This window comes from Tubulanus polymorphus, chromosome 7, assembly GCF_964204645.1.
Source record: "Tubulanus polymorphus chromosome 7, tnTubPoly1.2, whole genome shotgun sequence".
Taxonomy (NCBI): Eukaryota; Metazoa; Nemertea; class Palaeonemertea; order Tubulaniformes; family Tubulanidae; genus Tubulanus; species Tubulanus polymorphus.
This window is the reverse complement of record NC_134031.1, coordinates 1,510,908-1,529,227: the sequence shown is the minus strand read 5'-3', so window position 1 is coordinate 1,529,227 and position 18,320 is coordinate 1,510,908. Positions and strand designations below refer to the sequence as shown.

Sequence of the window (18,320 nt, the reverse complement as noted above, 5' to 3'; positions counted from 1 at the left end):
GATGTAAAGTTCTATGATATGTTGTGATAAAAAGGGTTCAAATAAATTATGGCTTCATTTCGATATCTGGACGACTTTGATGTCGATGAAGACGGAATTCTTCAAGATCTTCGGCGTCGACAAAGTTCCGGTGAGTTTCGAGTTCTTTGCTGTGGAAAGTTTAATGTTTTTAACTTAATAAATCAGATCAAGAGTTTAAAGAATAAGGCCAAGGGAAACTCAAATTTGATGCAGAATGAGGATCCTGTTCCACAGCTGTGAGCTAAAAATTCAATTAGAGTTAACTCTAAAAATGAACAAGAGTTTAGTAAACTCGTAACTGTAGAACTGGATTCACAGTTTCAAGAAAAGCGAAACTCAAATTTATTTGAAGTCAGATCAGATTTTCCAAAAAATGTGCGGTATTTATTTCCATAACTCTTCTTATGTCAAACTTTTAGATATTTGTCATGACAAACAGGTTTTTGTTATCAAAGAAGTTTGGTAACTTAGTAGGAATCCCAACTGGAGGCCTGCGTAAACATATTATTTCCTCTCAGATGAACCTAGACTAGCTCCGCCTGCGCCGGTCTCTATTCATTATCAAGTGTTTTGCACCGTCACAGGAATTTCATGTATTCCAACAATAATCATTATATGTATACTCAGTGCGCGGCTCAGTTCCGTGATTAGTGAATATTTTCATAAGACCTCAGAGTCAATAAACAAAACGTATTTACTTTTGGTCTCAACTAGATTTCTTTGCTCATGAAATACACGTAGCTATTAATGGAATATATCGATTCATTACAGATCAATATTAAATAGGAAATCACTTCATATAGAAATTATTGATTGATTAACGATGTGTTTTTCAATGATTCTCTGATCTATAACGTCCTGCGCTGCAATCATTTATATCCTGCTAAATATTCATATTATTGATGACTATAAAATATTGATGTGATGTGAACGGAATTGATAGTGATTTCCCAATATTTATTGCTTCTGGCCGCAAAAATTACTTAAGCTCATTAATCTCCCATCGGTTTCGAACATTTGATTGATAGATTTGATTTGGTCGTGCCTTGCAGGAATCCCGCTGGATGAGAATGGTATATATCAGGATAGCAGTCAACCGTTACCGTATCTAACACAGCACACCGACTCCGGTATCGGACGTACTCCGTCTAATAAACTATCGGATCCGTTTAATAAACCGGCGTTATCAGCACCGGAGTTCCTATCGGACGGCACGCACCCCCTCGACGAGAAGAGTCTGAATCTCAGCGATTACTCGACGAAGGAAATCTCGTATTTCGAAGAGTCGTTGAGGTCTGTGAATCCTCATAATTACCTCGAGCACCAGCATGCGGCGTCTGCTCCGGATAGTCGCGACGGAACGAAAACGCAGAGTTCGCAGGAACATTCCGATCCGCAAGACGATCACTTCTTAGATCCGTTATTGTTGAAACGACGCACGCCGTCGCACGGCAACAATAGCGTATTCGAAGTGGCGCCACCTACGACGACTCCGCAGACGTGGACTCCGATACGATCTCCGCGTGCGTCGCAGTCTCCGCCGGTACCGGCGTTACAGCAGCAGCGACAACAACGCGTCGATCTCGATTCCCCGATCGATGAACTGAAACGTGAATCGGAGGCGGTGATCGACGCGATCATCCGATCGTCGGCCGTCTCCGTCGATATGCGCTCCGAGTCAGAGGAAGGTCGCGACACGTCGGCCGACGAGGATCAGATGGATCTGGAGGTCGCGAATCTCGAGCGTTACGATCGCGATCCGTCGCCCGATCAACGCGTTCCGAATGGTCGTCACGTGAATCCTACCGTTAACGATCGCGACGAAGGATTCCTCGATAAATACCTGAATTCTCAAGGTGAAGCGGAGCCGGAGGTCGCGAACGAACGAGTCGCGGCGTCGGAGCCGGAGAACGAATTCGCAGACGATGAGACGAATAGAACGACGACGGAACCTGAGGATGAAATAATGATTCAACCGGTGGAAATCCACGTGGAAGGACCGTCGCAGGACAGCGTGTACGCAGCGGTGGCGCCATCTCCGAAAACGAGCTCGAAAAAACAATCGCCGTCTTCGGATTTAGATCCGCCGTATCAATTCCAGGATATGAGTCATATCCGCGAGGACGACGACGACCGAGTCGCGGCCGTGAAAACCGAGGTCTCCGCGTTCCCGATGAGTATCGATTACGGAGCGTCGATTCCGTTCATCGAGAGCGGCGAGGACGGCGCGGAAACCGTCGATCAGCTGATTAAACAACAGATGTTAGAACACGCGGAGAACGAAGCCGAGATCAGTCACGCCGGAGATATCGCTCATTCGTTGATCGAATTCGAAGCGACCGAAGTTCAGCGTCACATCGAGGCCGAACGACGACGTTTAAACGACGAAGCAGACGTACTGGGAGAATTCTTACAGAACACCGAAAACACCGAGTTCAACAACAACGCGAAATCAGCGTCGCCCGCCGAACACTCGGGGCGTTCCGGGCACGGGTCGCAGCCCGGATCCAGGCGTATGTCGCCGAGTTTGAGTAAAATCCCGCAGTTGAAACGACGTACACCGGGTCAGTCTCCGGCGAGATCGCGATCGAATTCGCAACAGAGTTTAAACCTGAGTCGCGGCGGTTCTCGACGCGGTTCTCGCGATAGTTTGATACCGAATTTGAAATTGAAACCGACGGAAACCGGTAAGAACGCGGGCGGTCAGGTGAGTTCGCACGCGTCCGACTCGGACGGTAGTAAGGGTACCCCGGCGAAAAAGAGCGCGAAAAAGGACAATAAAACGACGAAGAAATCTCCGCCAAAAAAGAAATCCGACCCGTTGACGACGCCGTCGTCTTATAAAATACGATCGCAACCGAAGAATGAATCTAAAACGGGGCCGATGAAAACTAGGAGCAGCGGCGGCGGCGGATCGCAGCAACGAGTTCCGAATTTAGATTTAGATAAAACGGCGCTAGCCGGCGAAAACTCCGAGTCCGATTTAGACGTAACGCAGCGTGATTTACGCAAACGTCTGAAAGCGGAGGGTCACACGAGAAAACAACAAGACGAAGTCATTCAACAATTACAGGATGATTACGATAAATTACTTACGAAATATGCATTAGCCGAGGTAAGTCTGACGAAATCAATTTAGACTAAATGTTTATTTCAACCCGGCTCGAGAGGGTGTCGGGTTACTTTTCTCTCTTCAACCCTTTTCAATGAAGACTCTTTTGCAATCCTTCAATACAGTATAAATGGATTAAGAATAGATGTTTTAATTCAACTGCCCATAATTGTACTGGTCCTATTGACACGTATATCAGGTATGTACATCGTACCACCAAAACTGACTGAGCTAGGGCCACCCAACGTCTTCTGAAGCATAGTTGAAATAGACATTAGTAGCAGTTGATGTAGCGTGATATAAAACCCACATTGTCAATCAGAAATCAGATCGATCATATTAGACTTATACCCGGGAATTCAGTTCCAAAATTCATGACTCCAGAGTCAAACTGAGGTAAGACATGTGGAACTGGATGCAGTTGGTTAAAGGGGGGACAAGTTATGTTTAGATATTTAAAAAATTTCATTTGAAATCATTCAGTTTGTATGGTGTTTGTGTGTTGATAAGTTGAAGTAAGGTGTTCGCTATATTTAATGACTTTGCCCATATTTCAATGTACATTTGCTGCGAAGACGAAATGAATTTGAAATTCAGCCAGCTAACGACACAAACCGGGCAGCTATGTGAACAGTGTACTGGTCGGTATAAGGCAGCTCACGACATTGTTCGTTTATAATCCGAATTCCTTTCAAAAGCATTCGCTTCATTTATCACATATGTACATACAGTTTGTCTTCGTCTTTTGAAAATTAAATCTACACTTTATGTGATTTTACTGTTAGTTCAAGCAAGCGAAACAAATTCTTAATAACGGTCGGTCGGTCGGTGTGTCACATGTCACGTGTCGTCAGGTCAAATTATCACTGATTTCTAAAACTCATTTATCATTCCTCTGTGTTTTTTGATACACGTATCAAATTTCTAATTAAACACAAAATTTTCCACATAATCATCCAATAATATACACAACATCCATGTTAAATTCCAATTACACAGTTTGTTTTAGACAAGTCATTTAGTAGGCCCAGTTAAACCAGTCTAAAAGAGGTGACAGGGCATATAGATTTATAGCACCTGTCTTTTTGAACCAACTGCCCTTAAGTATTAGATAAAGTAAATCAATTCAACGTTTTAAGAAGAATTTGAAAACTAAGTTTTTTTTTAAAGAAAAAGGACTGTTATTAATCTTAGTCACCTGGGCCCGGTTTTATAGACTGGTATTACCTTTAACCGGGGGGGGGGGGCTAACTTAATTGACAATGAATTGTATTAACCCCCGGGTTAAAAGTTATACCAGTCTATAAATACGGGCCCTGTTAATTTTAAGTATTATTTATGCTCAAAGTGTTTTATTTAAATCATTTTTCTAATCAGCTCATGTTTATCTAGAAAACCGATGTAAATCATACTGATTATAATTTATAGGAGTGAGCTATATACGTAAGATTATTATTATGAAATGAATTTTGTGTTGTTTTTCAGGTAACGATCGATCAGTTGAGATTAGGTGCTAAACTGAACTTGTATTCCGATTCTCCGACGCCGGTTCAGTTCTCGACCGGTCACGTTCCGTCTGCTCACCACGTATCGGCGTTCAATATCAGTCACATGACGCAGGCCGGAATGATCGCTTCTACTCCTAGTAAACAGAAAGCGTTCTCAATGGGTGACATTCATCACACCGCTACAGGTAGGCCACATAATGATGGCTTTTTACAAGAAGGGGTTTCATAGATCGACCTGGTTTTCCCTCAGTACCGGTGCTCAGTGTTTTCCACTACAGGTTTTAAAGGGGCAGCAACCCCTTTCATTTTTGCATCCACCTCTCTCAGAATCAGAATCAGCCAGCTCTTATAAGATATCTGCTGCTCCTAACAGGGTGGATGTCAATATTCAATCAATGCTGATAATTGCATTGAAATATATTGAGCTAATGTGAAAAATGTAAGATTACATCAAGATTAAGTTAAAGTTTCTGTATTTTTGGGCGGATTGAAAGCCTTGCTTCTTTTAGCAGCCGCGATATCATAATGCAGGATTCCAGCATAACACTGGGTACATACACATGCTCAATGGATGGAGCTATATTTCAATTTTTAAAGTCATAAAATATCTCGGAATTAAGTTTTACCATTTAAACTAGATGTAGAGGAAATACACGATGATTGTGTTGTTTTTAGGAGGCAGTCGTCCGCAGTCACAGAACGGCTTCGCACAATCTCACAGCACTCAGATGACTCCGGTGAATTTTGATATGGATGGATTAGAGGAACCGTCAGAGTTCTCTAGCGATCCCGTCGTTCAAGTAACCGGTAGTGGCGACAGCATCAAAATGAGTTTGATGTTCCAGGCTCAAAGTTTAGCTGAACAGGTAATGTGTGTGAATATAAACGAGCTGCTACAGTTATTACTCATAAGCTTCTTACCGTAGTTCAGCTGAGAACAGCTCCACAACAAGTTGATCGATGAACAAGTCTTTTTATAGATTCAGTATTAGCTATATTTAAAATCCTGACTCTTAATGCAGTAACAAGATTATGAAAGGGGCTTTCAGTCAGTACACTGCTAATATATATGCAGGCCTTAGCTTTATACAGTTTTTGCTTATTTAAGACTCAGAAAGCTGCAAATATCTTATTGCTTCTAACTAGGAAAGACTTTGTTAATCGTATTTAGACCTCTTGGAAAATCCATGAATCGTTTAATGTAACTGATTCGTTGTCGTTATTTCAGATGGAATCATTTCGTGTTTTGCTCGAGGAAGAACAATTGTCCGTCGAAGAACAAGAACGTATTTGGGATAAAATCAAAGCCGATTACGAGAAATTACAAGAGGATTACAAACAAGCTAAAGACGACACAGATTTACTGAAACGACTCAATATGTCGGGACCTGAGAATGAATTCGATGATGATAAGGTATAGTAGATCCTATAGTAGATCCTACAGTAGTCCTTACAGTAGATTATACAGTAGATCCTACAGTAGTCCTTACAATAAACATCACAGCAGACTTAGCAATAGACCTTACTGGGTTCTTTTAGATCTTAGGTAAAGAACCTCTTGATAAGAAACAGCCCCCATAGAGAAGAATATCTTATAATCTAATCAGGGAATTTTTGGACAGGGGTATCTTAACTATGATCTAACACTGAACTTTTACCTCATGCACTTTCCATTTTCTATTTTTAGACACTTCAAGGTGATCTGTTCAGGTTGGGAATGAAACTCGATGATTTACACGAGAAAGTTGAAGATAACATAAAACTGGCGAAACGACGGACACCGTTTCAGGATATGGGTCGCCCGATGTCGCAACTACAGCGGCCATCTTTTAGTAAATCAAACATGGCGACCTCCGCGTACAGCCAACCGCAAACACCCATTGATAAAGTGATGCAAGATGGCGACCGTATCGGTACGTGACGTTTGAACCTGATACCGTTTTCTAATTCTAGACGTCAGAACGATTTTGAATTTCGACTTTTGTTTTTTTTTCGCAGCCGTTGAAACGACAATGGACGGCGCTGACCTTGACCCTCAATGGCGTCAGTTACAGCGAGATTATAACGCTCTGTTAGATTTGTATCGACGAATGAAGAAAATGCCGAAAACTCCCGAAAGAGATAAAGACATTGATGCATTGACGAAGGTAACGGAATACGTTTCATATTGAACGCGCTGGACCAAGTTCTTTAAAAGTTTTAAGAAATTGTGACTGATTTTCAAAATGACTATTTTAGACATATCTGTCACAATCCCTGTAAATCTTTTATTCATTCAATTTCTTCATGAATTCAGTTCATGTTAATTTGATTTTGGAATTAATGATCCCTTTAAAATTAAGGCCAGGTTGAAATTTGAATGCAACAGTCTTATGATACCCGGCCGGGTTCTGTAATTTCTTGCACCTGGTAAATTTTGTGTAATTGTGTAGGTGGTTCTAACAAAACTGATTCCAAGCAATTTTAGAAATGTTTTCTATTTTGTAGAAATTGCTGCGTCTATATAACCAGGCTCCTGATCCATCATTATTACACCGATTGCCTTCACTATCTGATGACGAAAGGTTAGTCCAGTTCAGCGAGAAGCTCTTGTCAATGGATAGAGTACTGCTTAATATTTCATTATGAAAGAGAAAGTTTCCGGTGTCTTTTATACCGTTCCACCAATTAGCTCGTTTTTCCATTATATTCGATAATTGATCCGTTGTTGGAGCGTTTCTATAAGCGACCTACTTGATTTCGCGCAAACAAGTTTTTTTCCCTCGGCAAATATATTTTCACTATTCAGAAATGTCGTTATACGGATAGACATTGAATCAATGAATCAGTGTATAGATACCGCCGGGTAGTACTACTAGATAAACGACTTCTAAAACAAGCATCAGATTTCTTTCAGCTTTTCGCGAATACAAACTTCGCCGAAGCTGAAATATATGAATGAAAAAACCAGAGCTATTCAAACATGCCCCAGTATGCCTAGTAAAATGGCAGACGCCTCAAACCTAATATCTAATAAGACAATATGAATCTTGTATATGCCTGCCCTAAATTCTCCTTAGTTTTGTGGTTGATATATAGAAAACATGAGGACGATTTTGAGGCATAACTAATTCATATTTAATCTGTGAATTCAAGTAACAATAGTAGCATTGTATGTTGTAGTATTTGGATTGTTTTAGTGTTTCTTGTATCGGGTAAAACCAACTTAATCTGGATCATAGCTGATAATTATGCACCAGTCTACCAGTAGACTGTTCATACTGTCTAGATTAGGATTTAATCTGAATGAAGTAGTTTTGACTATGTTTGTGTTTTGATTGACAGTACTGGTACGCTGACTGAACCATCTAGTCCGGTGAAATCAACTCCCGGAGATCATCATAAACTCAGTCCCGGTGCAGTCTCACCTCCGGAATCTAATTATCTGAACCAGGATTCGTCTTATAAAGAGGTTTGTAGCATTACATGTACTTAAACAAATCAGTTTAAAATGATATGAATTGATTCAGATTCCAGGGCCAGTTCAATGGTCGAGGCTTAAGTCCAAAGGCGGTCTTAAGTTGTTAGATTGGCTATACAACTACCGGTAGTTGATCTTAAATCCAAGCAATGAGTGCGGATTATTTCTAATTGTATGATGTACTGGTTATATTGGGGTATATAAAATGTAGAACTGTTTTAGAATAAGCTATTGTGAGAACTCCACAGGTACAATCCCTACTATTATCAACTCTAACTGTTTATTTCATTAATCCTTTTTATGGTCGACCATAACTCCCTCTCCACTCAATAAACTATACAACCTTACATACATGATCAACTATTCTAAATCATATTGTTGAAGTTGTCCGATAATCTTTCACTCGTCTAAAAAAGTTAGATTATTAAAGGTGGATTTGGTTTTATCAAAATTTTAATCAAGTTGGTATTAGAAAAATACAATATCTTTAAAGATATTTAATCGGAATGATTTTCAAGCCTCATAAAATATTTTCATGCCGGCTTAGGCAGCATTTATTTACATTTGCCTTTAGGGGCAGGAAACGTGCGTAAACCATTGTTCATAGTATATCTGCATACACTGACAAATTACACGCATTCACTACAGCTGAGAGATTCTAATTTCACGGGTGCGTTTTTCGATTTTGTAGGAGTTGCCGAATTTCTCAATGAATTCAAGTCAACGCAATGAAATCGGTATGCAGATTCCGGTTGGAGCAACACTGATGAGTTACCATGCCAATGACATAGACGATGACCCGTACTCGACGGAGCATCTGAATAAACGTCTCGGTCGCCCTGGCAATGACAGTTTAACGAAGAATAAACCAAAGGTATTGTTGATCTTTCGAAGTCTAGAATTGAATTTATATTTTTTTTCCGATCACTTCTATTTAAATGTTTATTTCAGACGAGTGATGGTAACAGTTACAGTAGTCCTCCGGATAGTTTCAGTCAGTCAACTCCGGGCCAGAAAACGCTGAGACCCGGAGAACTGGATGCTGATAGTGGATTCATCGGTTCAGAGAGCAGTAGATCGGCTCGACTTAAATATCAACAGATGCTTCAAGAAAGGTATCAATAAATCTTTCCTGAATTAAATCTTTACTGAAAAACCTGAATGGTATAAAATCCCCTGATTAGATTAAGAAATTAAGTCTGAAAATGTTTCCTTGAACTAGAAGTTTATTTCAATGTTTGGACTAGATCCTAATATTCATCTACAGGATTACAAGTTTACTTGAGCTATAGTTAATTGGACCTTTCCACTATATCCTCATAGTTTTCCTTAAGATGACTATTAGGATATTGTCAAAACTTTGAACGAAATACTTGCTCAAGGAATACAATATTCCTGAAGATGACTTTAAGTGAAATCCTGACTATGACTTCAGGTTATCATGAAAAGTTTGATTAAAGCTCAAGGAAACATTTTGAACTCTTTTTGTTCTCAATGTGGGATTTTGTATTAGCATTACAACACGGACTCGGAATTGTTTCTTCGATTGTTATTTAACTTAATATCTTTTTTGTTTTTGAAAAACAGGCATCAAAACGGTTCTCAACCAACGACGCCGATTAAAGAAGCGTCTGACGAACCTACGAGTATTCCTCCTCCCGGTCCGTCTGCTCTACCGGTCGCTGCGATACGACCTCCACCTCAACAACAATGGACCGATAGCGATATGTCGTCTGCTCGTGATCACACGTCGCGACCTCCGTTACAACGCAATAAACAACAACGCAGCCTCTCATCAGTCGCCTCCGGTAATAATCTAATTCTAAATTAACTTCACAGGGTGGGGGCCTGGAAATCTGGATTTTTTTTTCTTTAAAAAAAGTCAGGGAATTTTGGAAAAAAATCGGAAATCAAGGGAAAAGTCAAGGAAATTTGTTGAGATTGATAGATTGTGCATAAAATCAGTTTCCATCTATGTCTTACGTATTTGACTGCGTTAATTGATTGGATTCTTAACAGATTAAGTCAGGGAAAATGACATGTGCATGTCTGGAAATAGTCGGGGAAAAGTCAAATAAAAGTGTCCTCATTTTGTTTGATTAGTTTTCAATTCCATCTTCGATAGTTAATTGTTTATCGTCGTGATTTCAGAAAGTGCACCGAGTCGTCAGAAGAATCGACACACGACGAGGAGTCCTCCGCATAAACGAGCCTCGCGTCCGACTTCGCGTCACTTCGATCGCGACGCTTCGGAAAGCGAAGGAGCAGAAACTCAGAGAAGCGGAAAAAGGTACAACAAAAATACATTCTGATGAAATATCCTTATGCTTATATATCTTTATAACTTTATGAGTAAACTGTTATATATCACTGTGGCCAATTACCGGGAAATGGGGGAAAAGTAAGGGAATTTTCTTTCCAAAGAATCAGGGAATCTTTTAAAATGCATAAAGCAGGGAAACTTGTTGAGATTGCTAGATCACGCGTATAATCAAACAGTTTCTGTCTATGTCTTACGTATTTGACTGCCTTACATTGCTTGGAATCTTAGTAGATCAAGTCAGGGAAAACAACATGTGCATGTCAGGGAATAGTCGGGTAGAAGGAAGTCAAAGTGGCTGCTCCGATATATGAAATTTCACAATTTTTGAATGATTGATTGTTATTTGTAGTGAGAGAATCCGTCTGCTGAAAGAAGAAATAAATCAGTTGAAACAAGATCTGGAGAAAAAACAGGATAAGATAACGATACCGGCCGTGGCGGTACCAGCGACGCCACCATACTGGAATCCAGCTCTGATGGAGCAATACGGCCGGTTTAATATTCAACAATCACCGGGATCGTCGCGGGAACAAATCAAAGAAAACGTAAAACCGGAGTTCGAAAATCAGCGCGGTAGAGGGCGTCACTCTTCGGCAGACGATTACGATTCGTACGATCAATACTCGACGAGAAATAACAACAATAACAAATCGACGTCACGGTTACGACGTATAACGGAGGACAGTCGAATCACGTCGGACGATGATTATCTGAGCGAGGACGCGGACGCCGGAGTCGAACGAGGTGAACGTAAAATCAGAGATCATTTATCGCAACGTGATCACCGACAGTTGAAAAAACTTCAAAACAGTTCCCTCGATTATTTCCGCAGCCCGCCACCAGGGCCGGTCGGTCGTGATACGTCCCGCGAGCCGAGACGTGTTCCGATGAAAGCGTTCGCTACGAATCTAACGTCGACACGTTACGAGTCGCCGGAACGAGCTCGACGAAACGACGCACCGGTGGCGCCCTCGCCGAGTCGTTCGGCGATTCCCGAACATCTGAGGAAATACGATCGGTACCTGTCGCGATCGCAATCGCTAGATCGCAGTCGAGATGAACGGGCTAGAGATCACGAGCGATCACGCGATAGAGCGGAGAGAGATGGGCGATCACGTGATCGGGATGGGCGATCTCAGGAGAGAGATGGGCGATCACGAGATGGGCGATCTCAGGAGAGAGATGGGCGATCACGAGACGGGCGATCAAGAGATCGCGACAGCAGCATTACGGGACACAGCACCCCGCGACATCTCAGACGCTCGTATTCAATGGATAAAATTCATAAATCTGAGAAACGAAGCGATACTTACTCGGAGGACGGACGACGGAGCCGATCACGTGATCGTCGACAGTCGACGCAGACGCGATCGATACCGTGTCCGCACTGCGGTGGATCGGGAAAACACTCGCATACAGAAATAAACTATTACCATCCACCTTATCCACCTCCTCAGAGTCCGCTACATATACCGGCTTATCAAATACCGACCTATCAACCATCTCCGCAACAAACAACACAGGCACTGGCTGCAACGCCACCTATGATGATACCTGTTCAACATGTGATGGCGCCATCTCCGGTGATGATGCAACCTATCGCGCAACCACCTCAACCGATACCGCAACCGTATATACCACAACCATCGCCACAACCATATATACCACAACCATCGCCACAGCCGTACGCACCACAACCATCGCCACAGCCATATATACCACCTGAACCAGTAGCACAACCAGTACCAATACGGATGGCGCAGCAAGCGGTACCAATACAGATGCAGCAACAACCGGTTTTATACTGCGCATCGCCCGTACCAATGGCATATACACAGCACCAGCAGCCACAGATGCAATCATACGTAGCTGCCTATCAGCCATCTTTAAATCAACAATCATCCGTCCATAGGTAAGATACTCGGCTTCATACACAATACCGATCATAATATATGCGTTAAATCCCGAATAATTTATATATCAATAATTTGCATATTTATATAGCACCAATCAGCAATCAGCACCGCCTCAAAAACCTGAACCCGAAAAATTCATACAGTTGCCGTTACGCGTTTACGAGGAGAAAAAAGACGTGAAATATTTCGTTCGCGAATATTCGGAATCGTTGAAAAACGAAGGTCACGGTCATCGCAGACGATCGGATCGTAAATCGGGAACCGGATCGAAATTCGAACGCGGTTCGAGAAGGTAAAAAAATAGAACAGCTTAAGAATCCGCGTAACTTAGAAACAAAAACGGAAACGATAGACGTTATTCACAATCACATAAATTACTAAAATTATAAAATACTAAATTGGTTTACACTCGATCAATCAATAATTGTGCACATGTACATGTATCGATAGTACATGTAATAGATTTTTACTATACATGTAGGAGCGCAAGTCTACCGCGTAATTTAAAGAAAAGTTCGTTGGGTGTCGTTACTTCTGACAATGAAAGCATTGCTTCAGAAAGTGTAACCCATAATATTAAACCACATGTAAGTACGGTACATATACCCGACCTCTAGTGTGTGTGTGTGTGCGTGTGCAGTTCTCTAGTGCATTTAAACAGATCACTTGTTGTTTAATATCTAATATATCAGGCTTTCTAAGAATCAAGAGCCCTGGGGCTCAGTTGCACAATCATCGAGTCCACAGTTGTCTTAGATCTTCAGACAGTCAAGACTTGTTTCATTTATTGAGCTAAGATGGTCTTAGACTGGTCTGAACCTCCACTGTGGAACTGACCCTTAAATTTTCTCTTTCTAATGATTCATTGCTGTTTGCTTCGTGTTTCTAATCAGTAATCATTTACCCTTTGAAAATAACCATCATATACATACACTATATTTTGATTTTTGAAAATGCCTTCTATGACAAGTAGAATTTACACCTAATTTGAAATAATGACTGAATTAATGGAAATTGCTGTGAATGCTTTTAGTTTCTCATTCACCAATAAATGTAATATTTTGATACAAATAGTTTTATGCTTAACCCAATTTACCCGGTACTGTAAATGTATTGACTTCATTGTTGAATTAACTAATGAATTCGATTAATGTTGTGCTCGATTGTGCCGTTTAAATGTGGATGAATTTTTCATCTATTTACAGAAATCTAAAGATGCTGTGAAAACCGGTAGCAGTTTATTGTTGGATAGTTGTGTGAAATTAGCGAAGGATATCGAACAACATTCGGGTAAAATACGTGATAGTTTACACGACGACGTCAAACGATCGATTTCAATGCAACAATTGTACGTTTAAAAGTATTAATGAAAAATACTGAAAATTGCAGCACTGTGACTAGTTATACAGTCATGGCTCGAGATTCAGGACCAGTCTATGACCAATTTCGTTCTATAGCCAATCAAATAAGATAAGACTATAGTCTTAGGATTGATGACGACTTCTGGGGCTGGTTCCATAGTCATGGCTTAGACTTATTAAAGATCAGTCTAAGAACTTCTCAGTTCAATACTTGCCAATCTAACAACGTAAGACAATCAGTGTTAGAATTTATGATGAATTTTTGTATTTGACTCTTGAATATGGAACCGGTCCCAGGACATGAGTCACGACTTTACAACTCAGATCGGACTCTGGAATTTCGCTCTTAGGTTTCTACTTTTTCTCAAGACCATTAAAACTGTTGACAAAGTAATAATTGAAGGGTGCTTTCATGACTGATGATCAAATATTTTATAAACGTTTTTAAAAGATTTTTATGAAGGTGACATTTTGTACCATGAGGGTTTTACGATTTCCTTGTTTTAATGTGCTATTGAATTCAAGGGGCTACTTTTAAATAGTTCGTTTATAGATATACATGTACCTGGACTTGGTTCCTCAGTAAGTTGAAATATCATTCTACAATTTACTACGATATACTTCATTACACTCTGAGTAAAATCTAACTCAAAAACCTTGGAACTGAGTCCTGAGGTGTTACTTCCTGATGTAGGATACATGCATGTTACTGAAAGATCTCTTTTTAAACTGATTGTTCTAAAGTTTCATGTTTTGTTTTCATACAATTTTAGCTAGAAATGAACAATCAGTTCAACAAATTCAATGCGAGTCGTATGATGGTATATATTTATTCATAGAGATAAGCAATAATACTGTTACATGGAATAGATTTTAAAATGCTGAATGAAATGATGATATTTTTAGTCTGTGATACTTCTATATAGTTAGAAACACTGCTGTGTATGTCGAGTGCCGATATAGCCATGGTTGAGAGAGGAGGTGTCCAGAGATCAGTACGTTGAATCCATGGTTTCGATGCTCTCCGTTTCTCTCTACTGAAGCTGCGGTGCTATAGATATCCAGTAATTTACTCTCTCTTCTAATGTGTCTCATTTGTAAATAAGTTCATAATCATCGCTACTGTTTTTAGAGCTCAGCTAACTTAGAACGATGTACATGTGTACTAGAAACTATGTACATCTGTACTAGAAACTATGTACATGTGTACACCTACTGTAGCATCTTTTAGTATTTAATTCTTCCTGCAATTTTTCCCAACGCCATCAAACCAGATCATTGATGATTTTTGGTGTGGTTTTTATCTAAATTTGTCGTTTCGTATGTCATTTCGAGTACAGTTGAACACAGCTGAATTCTTCCAGTTCGACTGCCACTAACGGAGAAAGCGTTTTGATTTTCCTGGCCCTGGTTATCTTTTTGTCTTTTATGGGGCAAGTTATGCAGTCGAGGCTTGGATTCGAGACCATTCTTAATGCATGATGGTTTTAAATCTTAAACAATTCAAAACCCTTTTGATGTTTAACCTCAACTAAGCAATTAGTGCCACTTTCGATTTGAAATCTTTTTTCGATCAGAATACTTTCTGAATTATGTGTAGTTTATTTATTCTGAACTTCTGTAAATAAAACGATCCTAATACATGTACAGTAGACTTCGCTCAAGTTGGATCATTTGGGGCCGTAAAAATATGTCCAACTTGAGTAATAACTTGAGTTTGTCCCAATATTTCATATATAGCGTCACAATAAATATTTAAAAAACATCAGGGTTGAACAGATCTGACTTGGGTGGAGTGTACTGTATATAGACATGACGCCAGTGACATTACCTTCGATCAAATAGTTATAATTATTGTTTTAATATTAATATTTATAAATATATAAAATTAATCTGTTGTTATTGTATTATTTGTAATTCTCAGTATTGTTTTGTATTTTTGATATGATGTTTTGGTACACGTTATAACCAGAGACAGCTCTTCAATCAATCATGTAAGATGCAGACATTCCGATATTAAGATCTTGTGGATAAAAATCAAACATATTCCAAAAATACAGGCAGCTAGCCTTTTATACGTTATTATAACTGAGTTGTTTATGTTTGTTTTTTCTCAATCTCTTTTCACCAATATCCACTGATCATCATTCAACTGAACGCACGTTTAACACACTAATCCTATCCTAAACATTGAACTCGGTTCCTGGACCTACTACATATATATGACCCTACAAGGATTTGAATATCATTATAGCCTATATGGATCACACAATGTACAGCCGTCGTTTCTTGGAAGACTTTCTTTATCCAGACTCCACCAGGTCAACTGAGTATTTCAGGTCTAGATTATGTAACGCTGTTACGTGTCGCTCGTGGCTATTCATTACTTTTCCACGTGAATCCTACTGTGGCAGTCATAGATTTTAAAGAATAACTTAGCTGTACCCGGTTACTTCATTAAAATACAGACAAATCATATTTTAATGTATATATTATTTTATTGATTTCCAAATCTTTGGTTATAAAACAAACATCATGAACAGATACATTCATAATAACACAATGTCGCCACGTTGATTGTAAACCTAATGAACATCGATTCAAGCTTAGTGTTGTATCAGTGAGAGAGACCATACAGTGACTGACTAAACACATTGTGACTGAACATACGAGTGTAAACACTTCCGTCTTAGCAATAGTTCTCAAAATGCTTCCAAAAAATGTCTGGTTTCCTGAAGAGAAACAGACATGCCGCGCAGCTGCTCTTGAGTTTCAACCCTTCACCACAACATCAAAATCTCATTTTCACTTTCCATAAATATAATTCCTCTGAAAAATGATCATTAAAATTTATGATATTTTCACGATCCACTGTTCTAATTCGTCTAACTTAGAGTCATCAGCGCTGGTTCCCGCGCTGCATTCAGCGAACTCAACACAGAACGGTTTTATATCCGTAAATTCAAAGTCTTTATTGCGTTTTCCGAGGAATGTGTTATTATTTCCGACGTCGCCGTCCGTCGCATCTAACGCGGCAGCTCGAGTTTTACGCAAAGTATTTCTGAAATCAGAAAACATGAATCTTTAACTAGTCACTTGAGTAACGAAGGAATACAGAATTTAGATCCCTGATGATGGGATTTGGAGACAAAATCCAAAAGTTTTGGATTTTGAAATATCTTGTTCATTTTTAAGCAGTTTTGAAAACTGCTAAATAATAAACAAGATATTTCATCAAGTGAGGCATCTAAACATAGAAGTGATTTCAGTTTATTTGACGCAGCTATCTAATGACGACTAAACTGAGTTTGACTGAACTGAACTGGTTACTTACATTTCTTTCTGAAGTTGAGTCTGAATGACTTTAGCACCTTTAGCCAGCGTGTAATCCTGTTTATTACACAACATTAGAATCGGTGGACAATTTCTAGAAATGACTGCATCGGTCAACAAGTTGTACAGATACCTAGAAAACAGGGATTTCGAGCAATTATTGATTTTCATGTTTGGTGAAAACTTGCGTAACAAATGTGGTGTCGTTAAACTTACTCAGCTACATCTTTATATTCCTTCTGGAAAGTCGTACTATCGACTACAAATACTATAGCTCTGAAAATCATCGAAAAATCCATCGTAAAATCTACTGTAAATAAGATTTTCGCGATAGATTTACTTTGCTACAAATGTTATAAATGTTTATTATCAGGAGTAGAATTAAGACTAACCTTGCCAGGCTCTTATACTGATCAACAAACTTTTGACGACTCCTTTCATGACCGGGTATATCGACTATTTGAACTGTCTTATTCTGCAAGTATAATGATCTGAATTTAGACACTTTCAGGGGCCAGTTGCTTAAAAGTTGGTTACAGATAACCAGCGGATAAATACCATAGTAACAATGAATTTTTAATTGTCACTATGTCAACTATCCACTCGTTAACTGTAACCAACTTTTGAGCAACTGACCCCTGGTCCCCAAAATAAGATCATATCAGTATCATTGTAGTTTACCTTCTCTGAGATGGTATATTTTCCCAGGTTTTCTTTCATTGAGGTATGAGTGGTAATATGTCTCCCATGAGCGAGCTGAAAACATTGAAAAAAGAAAATAGTTCGAGACTACTGATTCAACAGGTGTCATTACTGAAATTGAATTCAAAACTACCTACTTTGCTGAATATCAATGTTTTACCAGCATCGCATAAACCGACAAAAACAACATGAGAACCTTTTCTGCCTCCTTTAGCAAATTTGAGCAAAACTGAAAGTGAAAAAGAATTTGTTGAAAGGTGCCCGCACAGACTATATGACGAACATATGTCGGTAATCAAGTGACGTTTTCGTGGAGAAATCGGGGAAATATTTAAATAATTACCGATTGTGAGAAAGATTACAACAACAGCTGTCAGTACACCCAGTAAAACAGGGTCGATATCTTTAATTAACTGCGAGAAAGAAGCTTTTAATTCATCCATGATTCTGGAGTTACTGAATTTCACTTCCTGGTTCGCGTTGAAGGGGCTTATTCTGTTGGTAAATCTGGACCCTTAACCCTAACCCTAATGAACCACGTGATCTACTGATCATCGAGTCTGAATCTACCAACAGAATGAGCC

At 39.6% G+C, this 18,320-nt stretch overlaps 2 protein-coding genes across 2 annotated transcripts; one reads left to right on the top strand and one right to left on the bottom strand.

Moving 5' to 3' along the window:
* The first annotated feature begins 48 nt into the window (after positions 1-48).
* On the top strand, positions 49-15,753 carry LOC141908433 (uncharacterized). The gene is made up of 17 exons (XM_074798482.1): positions 49-130; positions 1,074-3,136; positions 4,619-4,826; positions 5,317-5,507; positions 5,870-6,055; positions 6,329-6,554; positions 6,640-6,788; positions 7,129-7,205; positions 7,966-8,092; positions 8,793-8,975; positions 9,053-9,216; positions 9,689-9,909; positions 10,253-10,391; positions 10,774-12,336; positions 12,429-12,632; positions 12,822-12,927; positions 13,546-15,753. The coding sequence occupies exons 1-17, from the start codon at positions 49-51 to the stop codon at positions 13,696-13,698; spliced, it is 6,042 nt and encodes a 2,013-aa protein (XP_074654583.1). The 3' UTR covers positions 13,699-15,753.
* A 460-nt stretch (positions 15,754-16,213) lies between these two features.
* On the bottom strand, positions 16,214-18,220 carry LOC141908718 (signal recognition particle receptor subunit beta-like). Its single transcript, XM_074798880.1, has 7 exons — positions 18,080-18,220; positions 17,874-17,965; positions 17,716-17,790; positions 17,427-17,509; positions 17,251-17,310; positions 17,036-17,167; positions 16,214-16,762 (listed from the first exon to the last, which is right to left on the bottom strand). The coding sequence occupies exons 1-7, from the start codon at positions 18,177-18,179 to the stop codon at positions 16,552-16,554; spliced, it is 753 nt and encodes a 250-aa protein (XP_074654981.1). The 5' UTR covers positions 18,180-18,220; the 3' UTR covers positions 16,214-16,551.
* Positions 18,221-18,320: the final 100 nt, after the last annotated feature.